At 42.1% G+C, this 12,510-nt stretch overlaps 2 protein-coding genes across 3 annotated transcripts; one reads left to right on the top strand and one right to left on the bottom strand.

Moving 5' to 3' along the window:
* Positions 1 to 152: 152 nt before the first annotated feature.
* Positions 153 to 7,194, bottom strand: cactin. Of its 2 annotated transcripts, XM_034137658.1 has the most exons (11): positions 6,847 to 7,194; positions 5,970 to 6,175; positions 5,560 to 5,939; positions 4,923 to 5,018; positions 4,685 to 4,830; positions 4,369 to 4,531; positions 3,639 to 3,753; positions 2,637 to 2,829; positions 2,410 to 2,529; positions 1,951 to 2,279; positions 375 to 865 (listed from the first exon to the last, which is right to left on the bottom strand). In XM_034137658.1, the coding sequence occupies exons 1-11, from the start codon at positions 7,155 to 7,157 to the stop codon at positions 375 to 377; spliced, it is 2,550 nt and encodes an 849-aa protein (XP_033993549.1). In that variant the 5' UTR covers positions 7,158 to 7,194. The 2 variants fall into 2 exon arrangements, with proteins under 2 accessions (XP_033993548.1, XP_033993549.1); XM_034137657.1 differs by having other exon boundaries at positions 153 to 865; positions 5,560 to 6,175.
* A 658-nt stretch (positions 7,195 to 7,852) lies between these two features.
* On the top strand, positions 7,853 to 12,039 carry LOC117488664 (ubiquitin-conjugating enzyme E2 R1-like). The gene is made up of 5 exons (XM_034137688.1): positions 7,853 to 8,613; positions 9,073 to 9,159; positions 9,297 to 9,394; positions 9,922 to 10,056; positions 10,180 to 12,039. The coding sequence occupies exons 1-5, from the start codon at positions 8,428 to 8,430 to the stop codon at positions 10,388 to 10,390; spliced, it is 717 nt and encodes a 238-aa protein (XP_033993579.1). The 5' UTR covers positions 7,853 to 8,427; the 3' UTR covers positions 10,391 to 12,039.
* Positions 12,040 to 12,510: the final 471 nt, after the last annotated feature.

Genomic DNA, 12,510 nt, shown 5'->3' with positions numbered 1-12,510 from the left:
CTTTCGTGTATGTACATCTCGTCTTTCTGAAGACTGACCTAGTTTCAAATATTCAATTTTTTAACTCTCAAATATTCAATTTTTTAACTCTCAAATTAAATGTTTAAAATTGGTGTTCACGACGGAAAAAACATTAAAACGTGGCAGCTTGCAAAGAGTAAGAAAGGGAAAAAATCTTTATTGTGTAATTTTGATTACGTTACAACTTACATTTCAGACAACAGTACAGAGTAATGTAGCTCCAACAAACTGCTCTTAGTGAGAGCAACTCAAAACAATAGAAAATAGCCACATTGACTGCACAGCCTACATAATATAGCGTCTATGCTTAAAACCCAGCGACTGGGGTCTTGGTCCGTCCCTCTTTGTGGTCTCTATCTCCTGTAGCGGTACCTCTTGAAGTGGAACCACAACTGGAAGATCCCATTGGCGAACTGACAGCGGAAACCGTGTCGATGTGAGTACTCCCACTCCCTGTTGACAATTTTGAAGGCAATGTCCTCGTATGGAGGGCCGGCGTGGAACCTTAGGATCCCAAAGTCCTTGTTGTCGGGACTGGGCTCGAGGAAGTACTGCGGGGTGGAGCGCTTGTCGATCAGGTCCGGGTAGAAGATGTTGAACTTGTAACCCTGCACGATCTTGGGCGGAGGGTTGTCGAAGTCGTAATGGGTCTGATTGTATTTGTTCCACTCGAAGCCTGTGTGGACCCTGTTGAAGAAGCGTGGTTTCCTGGGACGGTATTTGTCCGCCCACAGGTACATCTTCCCTGTGACGGGGAACTCCACGCTGAACTGCGCCTCGTCGTTGCCCATGCCCTGTCTGGCGCGACGGATGAAGAGGTCTTCGGCTGTCTCAACGGCATCACCTGATGGAGAAGTCAAAGAAGCAACAATAAGTGGGGAGAAACAATACATATAACCAGAGATGGCAAAAGTACACATCCTTTAGTATAAGTACAAATAATCGTGTTTTAAAATACTCAAAGTACTGACTAAACTTCTTTACTCAAGTAAAAGTAAAGAAGTATGGGCTTTGAAATGTACTTAGGTAAAAGTACCCATAACTACCATCTGCTTTAAAGAGCAACTGACCTCCCTTTATATTAATAGAACAATAATGTCATTGTTAGCTAATGAATGTTTCGATGCTGAATAACGGCAAAATGACAAAGTTCTCATTGGTCCCTCTTCTTTAGAGAAGACCAGGAAATGATAGATACACGGATTGTGTTAAAATCAATAGGCACGCAATGACTCTAAATAATAATGATCACACCACCAAACACAGATTAAAACTAAAGTAATGAGCCTGTTTGGAAATTGTAAGAGGTAGAAAGTACAGGTATTTGTGTTAAAAATGTGAGAAGTAAAAGTAACAAGTCGTCAGAATAATAAGTAGTGGAGTAAAGTACTGATACCAGAAAAATGTACTTAAAGGTGGGGTAGGTAAGTTTGAGAAACCGGCTCGAGATACACTTTTTGTTATATTCCATGGAATGCTCTTAACATCCCGATAGCAATGAATATCTTAAGTGCTTTGATAAAAAATCCATAAAGAAATGTCATCTGTGGAAGCCGTAGTACTGTAAAAAGCACGACCAATCATTTTAGCCGGCCCGGCTAAAGTAACTGGATGGCCTACCTGCCTGTCAGCCTTCCATCTGTGCACAAACTTATCTCGTGCCCTCATTGGTCATGTGCGCGTTAGTGTGTGTTGGAGGAGGGGCTCTGTAAGGAAGTGGCAGATTTGTTCCGGCTGTGTATTTTCAAATTCTAGCGCACTCGAGCTGGTTTCTCCAAAATTACCTACCCCACCTTTAAGTACAGTAATGAAGTATTTGTACTCCACTACTTCCCACCTCTGCATACAACATATTTTGTGCAGCAAAAATGGTAGGTGCTGCTACATCTTCTGCAGGCATTAGTGCCCTGTGTGTTAATAATCTCATACCTGTGACTTGTAGCTGTTGTTGGCGTGCTAGCTCCAGCCTGGCTGTGTCCTCTTCTGCTGTGGTGGTGTGCGAGTCCAGCGGCAGCTCGGAGGACGTGAGCAGCGTGGGACTGTAGCGGCCCGAGTCGTACTCCGACTGGCTCTGCTGGATCAAATCCTCCTCCGTCAGCACGGCCTCCACTACCTCGCCCTCCTTCTCTTCGTCTTTCTTGTCGCCCTCTTCTCCTCCTTCCTCATTTGGTTTGCCCGCACCGGATGTTGATGGACCTGCCTCCTCGTCATCCCCTTCGGTGTCTCTTTTTTTATTTTTGGTGGAGGATGAAGGGTCCCTTTTTTTTTTTTTTAAACACAGAAGCGAGAATTAACATTTAGAAGTGAAAGTTAAACCCCAGGTTACCTAAGCCTTCATGTCCCCAGGGAATCAGGATGTGTATCATGTGTCGTTTCAATATAACTTACTCATCACCGCTCCTCGCCTCCTCTTTGATGATGGGGAACAAAGGTTCACTTTCCACTCCCTGTTCCTGCTTCAGCTTGAACAGCTTTTGGCGCAGAACATCCTGATGTCGCTCTCTCAATCTATGACACACAATTGAATCTTTAAATGTTCAATTTCTCCACTGTTTATTCCGATAATGAGCTGTCCTTAGAATTTATAATGCAAGTACAACAGCAGAAATGTGTACCTTGCTCTGGCCAGATAGACTCTGACTTGCTGCAGCAGACTCTCCCAGTAACCGATATCAAGATTTGATCCTCCTGCCCGAATCTTGGTCTCGATGTTCAGGTGCAGCGCCTGCAGCTGGCTGTAGGTCTTTCCTTTGAACACCGTCTGGACATCAATGGTCACAGCTGTGTTGATGCCTTCACGACGATCACCTGAGAATAAAAAAAGATTGCACTGGAGATAAAAAGGTCAAATAAATGTTGTTGGGCTTCTAGTACATACAAATCAGAGACAGCTACGAGTTGAATTATTTAGTCCAGGGGTCGGCAACCCTAGGCACGCTAGGAATAAGTGTGCAAAAATATTTTAATTGTATCTTCGAATCCTGAACGAGACCGCAGGCAGAGCGTGTCTCCCCCTGCAGAAGGAAGCCATGCACGCCATGCAGCGCAGAAGGATAACTTCTAGCCCAGCTCTCTTTAACTCCAGTCGACTTTCTGCTGCTTTCATTCATGGTGAAACGATCAGGGGCATAGCGCACTTCACACATTGCAGTACCCAGAAGGAGCTATTTTGCGTGGCTGTGTCTTTAGTTGAAAACCCAGTGGCGATCTGCTCATCTGTCATCGAAAATAATATGCTACACAGGGGCGGACTGGCTAACTGTGTGTTCTGGAGAATCGCACTACGCCCGGTCGTCAGCGGGCCGTTGACGACCGGGCTCAGTTCGCTGACGGCCGGCACCGCCCTTTATTTATTTAAATGTGTTTAAACGGCATCATGCAAGTTGCGCTGACAAGCGACAGAGGTCCACAGCTTCCCCGCAGCGAGGCTCCCCCCGCCCTCCAGTTGACAGTTTAAGAGCGCCCCCCCCCCCCCGTTGACAGTTAACGAGCGTCGCACACTAATCAGATTTTTTTTTTTTTTTTTCCAAAAAGGTTGCCGACCCCTGATTTTGTCATAAAAACACTGCTGGAAATGTAACTTTACATGTCACAGTAAAGCAGGGATTATTCTGTACCTGGTCCTTTCCCAGAGGCCTCCAGTTTTCTCAGTTTGCCGATCTCGTCCTCAGTGATGGTCGTCATGTCTCTCCAGAAGTCCACGTTCTTCCCTTGCTCCAACTCCATGTACACCTGCCAGCACAAAAACACTCAGTTATTACAAAGATGGAGCTCTTTTAAAGTTGAAGCTTCTATTAAAACATGGCCTGTGAGCCATTTTTAGGGTCATCTGCGTGAGCTAAAACATTCCATTTACCATTTGGGGGGGTTTATTGTTTAAACTCATCATGCTGAGTCTGTATTGAGACACATTTTGTATTGACAAATCATTTTCCACTTAGTTAAAAGTTACATTCAACTGTGAAAGTCAGATTGGATGTCTAAAATGTTTTGTTTTGGCACCCCTCAGTGGCAGATAAAGTAAAAAGACAGCAAGGAAATATATAACTCATCATATACTATGATGAATCTGACATCTTTAAACATCTTGTTTTGTCCTTTCAAACCCCAAATATTCGTTATCAATATGATTTGAAACAGAAAATATGCAGCTAATATCCATATTTCTGATTATGAAAAAAAAACATCTGCCAAGTATTAATTTGACAATTATTCAATTATAAAAAAGGTGGCGATCATTTTTTGTTAATCAACTAATAATTAGCTCTCCCTATAAAAGCATCACGTGCAATCAGACATGTTTTTTTAACTAAACCTTTTCACTAGAATAGACCCATAACCACTCACCTTAATGTCCTCCAGCAGGTCATCCATGTCTGTGACCGTGAGCCCGTTGAGAAAGGTGTAGGGCTCGTGCATCTCAACCGCGAGATCGTCATCTTCTGCACTGATGTACTTCGCCAAAAGGTCGATAGGCTTGGCTCGACCATCTCGGATTCTGATCTTGGACCTGGACAGTGAATATAATTGTCCTATTAATGAACAGTTTGTGGGAGAAACTTAACTGGAAGTGTGCAAACAAACAGAACCATGACAAAAACACCCTGCACTATCAAAAAGGGATACACGGTATATTGTTCCTCTTGGTGGTGTGCACACTGACCTCAGTTTGGCCTGGTGCAGATGGAAGTTGTCCTCCTGCTCGGCCCAGGTTTTGAAATGCTCGGCCTCCTTCTCTCTCTGCAGCATCTCCAGCTCCGTCTCTCTCATGGCCTTTTCTCGCTCCCGCTCCAGACGCAGCTGCTTTACCTGTATACACAAAGTTTGTATAAATAAGAAAATGGCTGATATTCAACACTCAACAATATAGTGCCATAAAATAAATACTCCACAGCTCATACCTTTTGCAGCTCTCTGCGATTCTCCTCCTGAATACATTTGTTTCTGTCTTTAAGGTCTTTATCTCCCAGATGGCCAATGCCTTTCTTATCCAATGCCTGAAAGAAACACAAAAACACAACACTTTTAAATTACATTATATTACATTACATTGCATTTAGCTGACGCTTTTATCCAAAGCGACTTACAATAAGTGCATTCGACCAAGAAGATACAAACTTGAGGAAAACAGAATCATATAAGTACATCAGGTTTCATAGAGCCAAAACATTTCAAGTGCTACTCAACTGGCTTTAGATAAGCCAGTCCTTTGTTAGTATATAAGTGCTTTGTTAGTAATTCTTTGTTAGTAATTCTATCGCTCGAAGTGGAGTCGAAAGAGATGAGTTTTCAGTCTGCACCGGAAGATGTGTAGGCTTTCTGCTGTCCTGATTTCAATGGGGAGCTCATTCCACCATTTTGGAGCCAGGATAGCAAACCGACGTGTTTTTGCTGATGGGAACTTGGGTCCCCCTCGCAGCGCTGGTGCAGCGAGCCGTTTGGCACGTGCTAAATGAGTTACAATACTCAGAGCAAGGTGGACTGGAAGCTACATTTGAAATCTCCTTCCATGCTGTTAAAATCCTCTCTCTAACTCACCTTCTGCCATTTGAATGTGCCCAATAGGTTGTTGTCACCAAAGGGATTGTCTGCGTTGGTGTAGCCCATGTACTCTTCACTCCAGCCCATCTTTTCTCTCCTTTTCTTCTCCTTTGCTTCCTTCTTCAACAGTCTCCTGGCTCTCTTCTCCTCTGGTGTCTCCAGAGCCTTCATCATCTCTGTCTGTTTTTTCTTATCCTCCTTTTCTCTGACTACACGGCCTCCACGATCAGATCCTGAGCTATCAGACGAGTCAGGTGAACTGGAGCGCTGTCTCCTTTTGTCTCTTTTACCCTTGCTACTCTTACTCTTCCCTGGCTCTCTGTCTTCACTCTTCTTCTTGCGCTCTAGGCTTTTGTCTTTGTCTCCTTTTCTTTCCCTGTCTCTGCTGTTGCTCCCCCTCCGTTCTCGGTCTCTGTCTGGCTCTTTCATTCTTCTGTCTCTGGCTGGACTCCCTCTCTCTGGACTACTCTGTCTTCTCCCTTCTATGTCGCTGCTTTCCTCATGGGAGTCAGAGCTGGACTGGGACCTTTCCCTCCTTTTTTCTCGGGATGTTCCTCTGCGATTCTCCATTTCTTTTTCCTGCTTCCTCACTTTGGAATGGCCTGAATCAGAACTGAGAAAGAAAAAGGGATTAAGTACATTTTTGCTAGTGGATGATCCATAATGTGTTGGAGAGAAGGATTACATGTGTTTTTTTACTCTTGCGAATGTGAGTGGGTTGAAATGAAACGGCAGACTTGTGAATTAGTGTTGGTTTTTCAGTAAACACTTTTAAAACCTAGATCCAGATGCAATTGCAAGTTAATTGCACAATGATATCTGTATACATGTCAGAGTGTAATAATAATACGCCTGTTGATTTGCATAACTTTTAAAATACCAATAACACAGTGGGAAACATCAAATCAAATGTTTTTTTAACAGCCCAATTTACACATTTGTCTCAGGGGCATATGACATCCTCTATCCTTGGACCCTTGCAGGCCACACTGAAAAACTTCCCCCCCAAAAAAATCATATTTAACTGGGGGGAAATAAAGGAAACCCCTGAGCCACAGAGGACGGACAGGCGTGTAATAAATGTCATGCGTACATAGATTGGCTCAGGTTAATTTATTTGCCATTTAAACACATACTTATTGGATTAACACGGACAGTACTAATTCAACTCACTTTTGTATGAGGTAATGTCGTCACAAAGTGTTGTCTAGTGTTGACTGGTTTGTATGTGTGTTTAGCGTTCAACAAGTGTTACGGCTCAATTATAACAGTAACGTTGGTTACCTTGATGATCGACCTCTCGACTTGCTCCTGGTCTTGTTTGCTGGTCCTCTCCTCCTGTCGCCCTCCGAGCTGCTCCTGGAGCCACCTGGACGGTCCCTGTTTTGAGGCCGACCCCGACCTGGAGAGCCATCGCTGGAGTTCCTGCTGCCCGAGCGGCCCCGTCCTCGCACGGCTCTTTTTGTTTCCACAGACCGACTGCGGCCTCTCCTTCCCTCCGGTGTGTGAGAACGGCTCACTCTGGATCTATTTCGTCGGTCTCTGCTTGGGCTTTTGGACCTCGAGCGGGACCGACGTCGTGATTTCGAACCCATCACGAACTTTCCGTCTATGCGGGGTCTGGAGTGCGCTCTGTCGCATAAATAAGAGGTAACAAAGAAAACCGTTTGCTCTCCTCACAGCGTAGTAGTATAGAGTGTTTAAATTAACATTCAATTAACTACATGGACATATGTGTCTGATTCTCTCACTTACAGTCATCATAAAATTGCGGTAAATTGTCTGGTTTTAAAATGATTTGATCTGGCAGTAGGTAGCCATCTGAAGGGGTCTTTCTAAAAAATAATGGCGCACATTCTAGACGTCATGAGCATAGTTTGAGAAAATAAAGTATAAATTAATACAAATGATCTAATTGAAGTTTTATGTTACATGGGACATCTTAAATATATTTAACATAATTTACATGTAATAAATTGTTAAAATACAGTGACATTAAAATTAGGTCAAAGCTGCTTTTCAGAAACACAAACAACATTCGTGTTTTCGTGACGTCAGTCAACTGGCAAATGTAGTTGTCTTCATTCACTCTTAAATTAATAGTTTAAACTAAAACTGTCATTGCTCATCCAATCACCCCTGGTTCATTTTGTATTCATATAAACAAGTATTTTACCACGTCCTTGTGTGTCTTATTGTTTGCTTTAACGGTTAGAAGTCATGTTTACAGATGGTTCGTGGACTACAAATCCCAGACAACACAGAGCGCCATTGCCTGTGTGAAGGGGAGAGGAGACTCCTTTCAGAAACATTCTTCTTTACCCAGCTGTCTGTTGGGGCGATACATATTAACTGCATTTCTTACTGATGCCGATAACATCTTTGTTTCCTCGCATTTCAGAGCAAGAATTTTGTTTTCTTTTTTAATCTGGCTCTGGTGACGAGTGTTACCTACTCGCACACTCGGTAAACTCGTCTTCAGCTGCTCCGTAAGGTACAGCTTGTTAGCTGGTTTACATTAGCCAGCAGCTACCAGTAGATTTACGGCTTATATCCGTGGCTGCGCTTCCAGGTAGATCAACTAAAGAGGCGCTGCTCAGCCACAATGGTTTGGTCATTTCACCAAATCCAGGGTAATGACATTGGTGAATATTTCATCTAATTTGAGGAAACATCAACGCAACCTTTGTTTGACAGCGCAACCCGTCTGCTTTGGCCTGTTTCATTGTCTGCGAACATCGAAAACAACCTAGTGGGTTTTTTTTCATTGTCAGTGGGTTGTTGGCCAACTCAGCCGTGTTCGTGTAAACACAGCAGTCAGCTGTTGACTCCAGATTATACCACAGGCCAGCTATCTATTCCGGTATGGCACAACACGACCACTGTCATGTAGCTAGTTCACAGAAAGCACTCATGTTGGAGATGAAGAGCCTTCAGGAGGAGCCTGTGGAGGGATTCAAAATCACACTGGTGGACGAGGCTGATATGTACAACTGGGAAGTGGCCATTTTCGGACCCCCAAACACTCATTATGAAGGGGGGTATTTTAAGGTAAGAATTCTCCACCAACGTGAGACATTGTCTTTGTCGAATTAACAGGTCATTAAAACATTTACATATAGCACATACAAAACACTTAGAGTAGGAATTGTTAAAATAATACAACTTTATAGATAAATCTACAAACAAAATATAACTTCCCCACATGCATGACAGCAGCCCCAAGTTAAAATGCGGAAGGAACTCTTAAAAAGAAGAAAAAAACATGTATTGACAACTGCCATTATTTCAGTTTTTAGCCCCAAGGAAGACCTACAGCAGTTGAAACCTTTTTTAATGATTTAGCAACAACAACAATAAAACCTTTTTTAATAATAAATGTTTTTGTTTTGAATTTAGCACCTGAAACATCTATGATTTACCAACAGATATACACATGTCATGCGTTATATTGTAGTGATGTAACTGTGCATTGTTACATGTAAATGACCTGCTGTGTATCCCTCTCAGGCTCGGATCAAGTTTCCCATCGACTACCCATACTCTCCACCTGCCTTCCGCTTCCTCACCAAGATGTGGCACCCCAACATCTATGAGGTGACTTATCACACACCCTGATTCTGTTTTACAATAAAATGTGATGCCATTTCATGTACTTGATCACTATATTTAACATCTCTCTGTTGACGAATGATGCATCTTATAATAAAATAGTTTATTTCCTCTGATTTTAGAATGGAGATGTGTGTATTTCTATATTGCACCCTCCAGTGGACGACCCGCAGAGCGGAGAGTTGCCTTCAGAGAGGTGGAATCCCACCCAGAATGTCCGGTTAGTACCTCCCCCATTACCTCTTTTCAAATGTCTCTCCTTTCTGGGATCCTCCGTTCCTTGTCTTCTCTCAACCACTTCACTGATTGACCTGACTCATACCCTTAGCACATGACATTTGTCTTCAGTGGAGTCTCTTCCGACGTTGAATACATATCGTGGTATTAAACATCGTGTAATGTGATCTGTTTTTGGTCAGTACAACATGTATGTTGGTTTGTTGTGAAATAGTGGACTTACACAATGTGGAGGCATTACAACTCCATAAGTGCTTTATGGTGGATTTGTGTCCGTGCACTGTTCTTCCAAATAATGAATGAAGCAAAACAATTATAAAAAGCCTCTATCAGGAATTTCACCTTCACTGCCTAAAAGTAAACAATGTACAATAATAGAACCCCTAAAATTCTTACTCAGTCAGAAAAAAGATCAATCCTTTATACATAATGCTATAATATTGGTTCAAATTACTACATCATTAATTTCTGGATGATATTTTTTTTACTCACATTTGTTTTCACTTCCAGGACAATTTTGCTGAGTGTGATCTCGCTGCTGAATGAACCCAACACCTTCTCTCCCGCTAATGTGGACGCCTCCGTCATGTACCGCAAATGGAGAGACAGCAAGGGCAAGGACAGAGAATATCAAGAGATCATCAGGTAAACAGACGTACTTTATTATCGTCATTCACAACGCTTTTATCACAAGAGCTGACTAAATTCCTTCCTTCTCTTCAAGTGTCAATCATCTTTACAGTATATATTATTTTACTTCCCGCTCAGGAAACAGGTATTGGCCACCAAGGTAGAAGCAGAGCGTGACGGTGTGAAGGTGCCCACCACGCTGGCCGAGTACTGCGTCCGCACACGCCTCCCGGCCCCCGACGAAGGCTCTGACCTCTTCTATGACTATTACTATGACGACGACGATGTGGAGGGCGAGGACGGAGACTGCTGCTACGACGAAGATGACTCGGGAAACGAGGAGTCGTGACGTGCTTTTTTGGCCGCATCCTCAATTTAGCTGACATGCGCTACCCGTTTTTTCTGTCAGGGTTGCCAGAAATTCTCGGTCCACATTCAACTGAGAAAGATTTGAAGCTTCCCACTTCTAAACCAATGAAAAGAGCAGTTTTTCCTGAGCCTTTGAATTATTTTCTGAGGCGTAAATCGTTGCACCGTTGTGGAAGGGTCAGACCTGGTAGAATTTGCACCAGCACAAAAGTCACCAAGTTCTTCAGATATTATGAATTTCCATTATCACCTAAAACCTTATTTTGAGAGAATATCACTTAATCCTATTGAGTTGTTCAGTCCCATGTATAATATAAAGTGTTGTGGGGTTAATACCACTTTTAACAATAGCAACATTTGCACTGGTGCAACTGCAAACACTTCCAAACTTTGCTCAGCCTGTCATTTCTCTCGTATATCTTTATTTCCCTAATTGTAAGTGATCGTTGCTCAGCAGTAGTTGGTTTCAGTGACTGACAGAAGATTGAGGACTTCAAGCAGCATTTTTGTACCGGATGATCTACTGCAAATCCATTAAAAAAAAAAGATATTTCTGAGTTTCCCAATCTTGTTGCGCTTCAATCCGAGGGGATGTCACAGGGCGATGTTTCTCGAGCATGCCAGAACATCAGAAGCTTTTTGTCCCTTTTACCTACGAGTTGTTTACCTACGTCACTATCCGTTATCAGCTTGGTGAAAAGAAATAGTCGAGTTGACTGAGATCCCACAGAACTCTGTATCTGGAGAACCGGCTGGCGTCAGTTGGTCAAATCCTGATGTGAACAGTTTTGGTAACAAGAAATTGATATTTTGCTGTGTTTCTCCTGGTTACTGTTGGATGTGTTTCTGTGTCATTTTGAGTGTGGGGTTATGTTATTTGAAGTAGCTCAGATTTAAAAGTCGTTAAGGGACGTTTTTCAGGGGGGAGCAGAACTAATTACTGATCTGAATTGTATTTCTCTTCAGGTTTTCTCTCTAAGAGGCCCAAGGGAGCCAAAGACGTAAAGCAGTGTAAAAGAAAGCCCAAAACATGTTCTGACTGTCTGTTGTATTCCTGTCTTTGCTCTCTTGCAGGCTTTGTTATTTTAGTCTCTTTACTTTGTTTAGACATTATGGCTGCAAAACTTTTGCTTGAGATTTATTTATGTGATGAAATGATTAGGTTTGATTGGCAAAAAAAGCATATGTAGGAAATGTGTTTGTCAAAAGCTGTTGTTGCAGTATCATTCAAATTTCAAAATGCTTTTCACCCCCGGAAGTGAAGTAAGAGCAAAAAGGCTGCCGTGTTTTATCATCATTTCTATTCTTTGTTTCAGCTGAGAGTAGTTTTGATATGATTTTTAGAGTGCATGGGTCTCTGTGTATTTTTGCATCAGCAATATTGATTGTTTAATTTACTTAAAGTAGAACTTCATACTGAATTTCTCAGGATAGTGAATTACATATAAAAAAAAACTATACAATTTCCCTCTTAGGTGGTCTTCAGAGTTGGTTTAAAGCTTCAGCAGGAACCATAACTGATATGCACATGTAGCTGTATAGGTGAACACCGTATTGTTTTATTCACCTGTGTTTATTTTTTCTTTTCGGCTATTTAAAACTGAAAAATAAAGATTTATTGGGGAAAAATGTGCTTATTTATTGCTTTCTTTGGATTAGTTGTACTTCTAACATTAATTCTCTTAAAGGTCTCATGTCATGCTATTCCGGTTATTACCCGTCCCCTTGTGTGTTATGTAGCTTTTTCTCCAACAAGCCGTTTAGGACAGAGAAGTAACCAGTATGAGAAACCAATGTGATTTTGGAACATTGAACAATGTAAATAATATTCTAGAAGACCTCAACAATGGAATTATGATCAGTAGAAATGGCTATGTCATGGGAGCTTTAAATTGAATTACAAATATATCTAATGTATGACAATTTTAAATTGGCTCATCTAGATTTTTATTTTAACATTCAAAGATTGATTTAAAAGGGATTGGCGAAGACAGTGCTTAATTTCTCTCACACAGGAATCTCTGAAATCGAATTAATTTTTGATAAGGGTCCCCCTTTATAATAAATGTACCTTTTGATAAGGGTCGCAAACGGAGGGAA

Source organism: Trematomus bernacchii, unplaced genomic scaffold (genome assembly GCF_902827165.1).
Source record: "Trematomus bernacchii unplaced genomic scaffold, fTreBer1.1, whole genome shotgun sequence".
NCBI lineage: Eukaryota > Metazoa > Chordata > Actinopteri > Perciformes > Nototheniidae > Trematomus > Trematomus bernacchii.
Note: the sequence above shows the minus strand (reverse complement) of the source record. Positions and strands in the feature narration are given on the sequence as shown.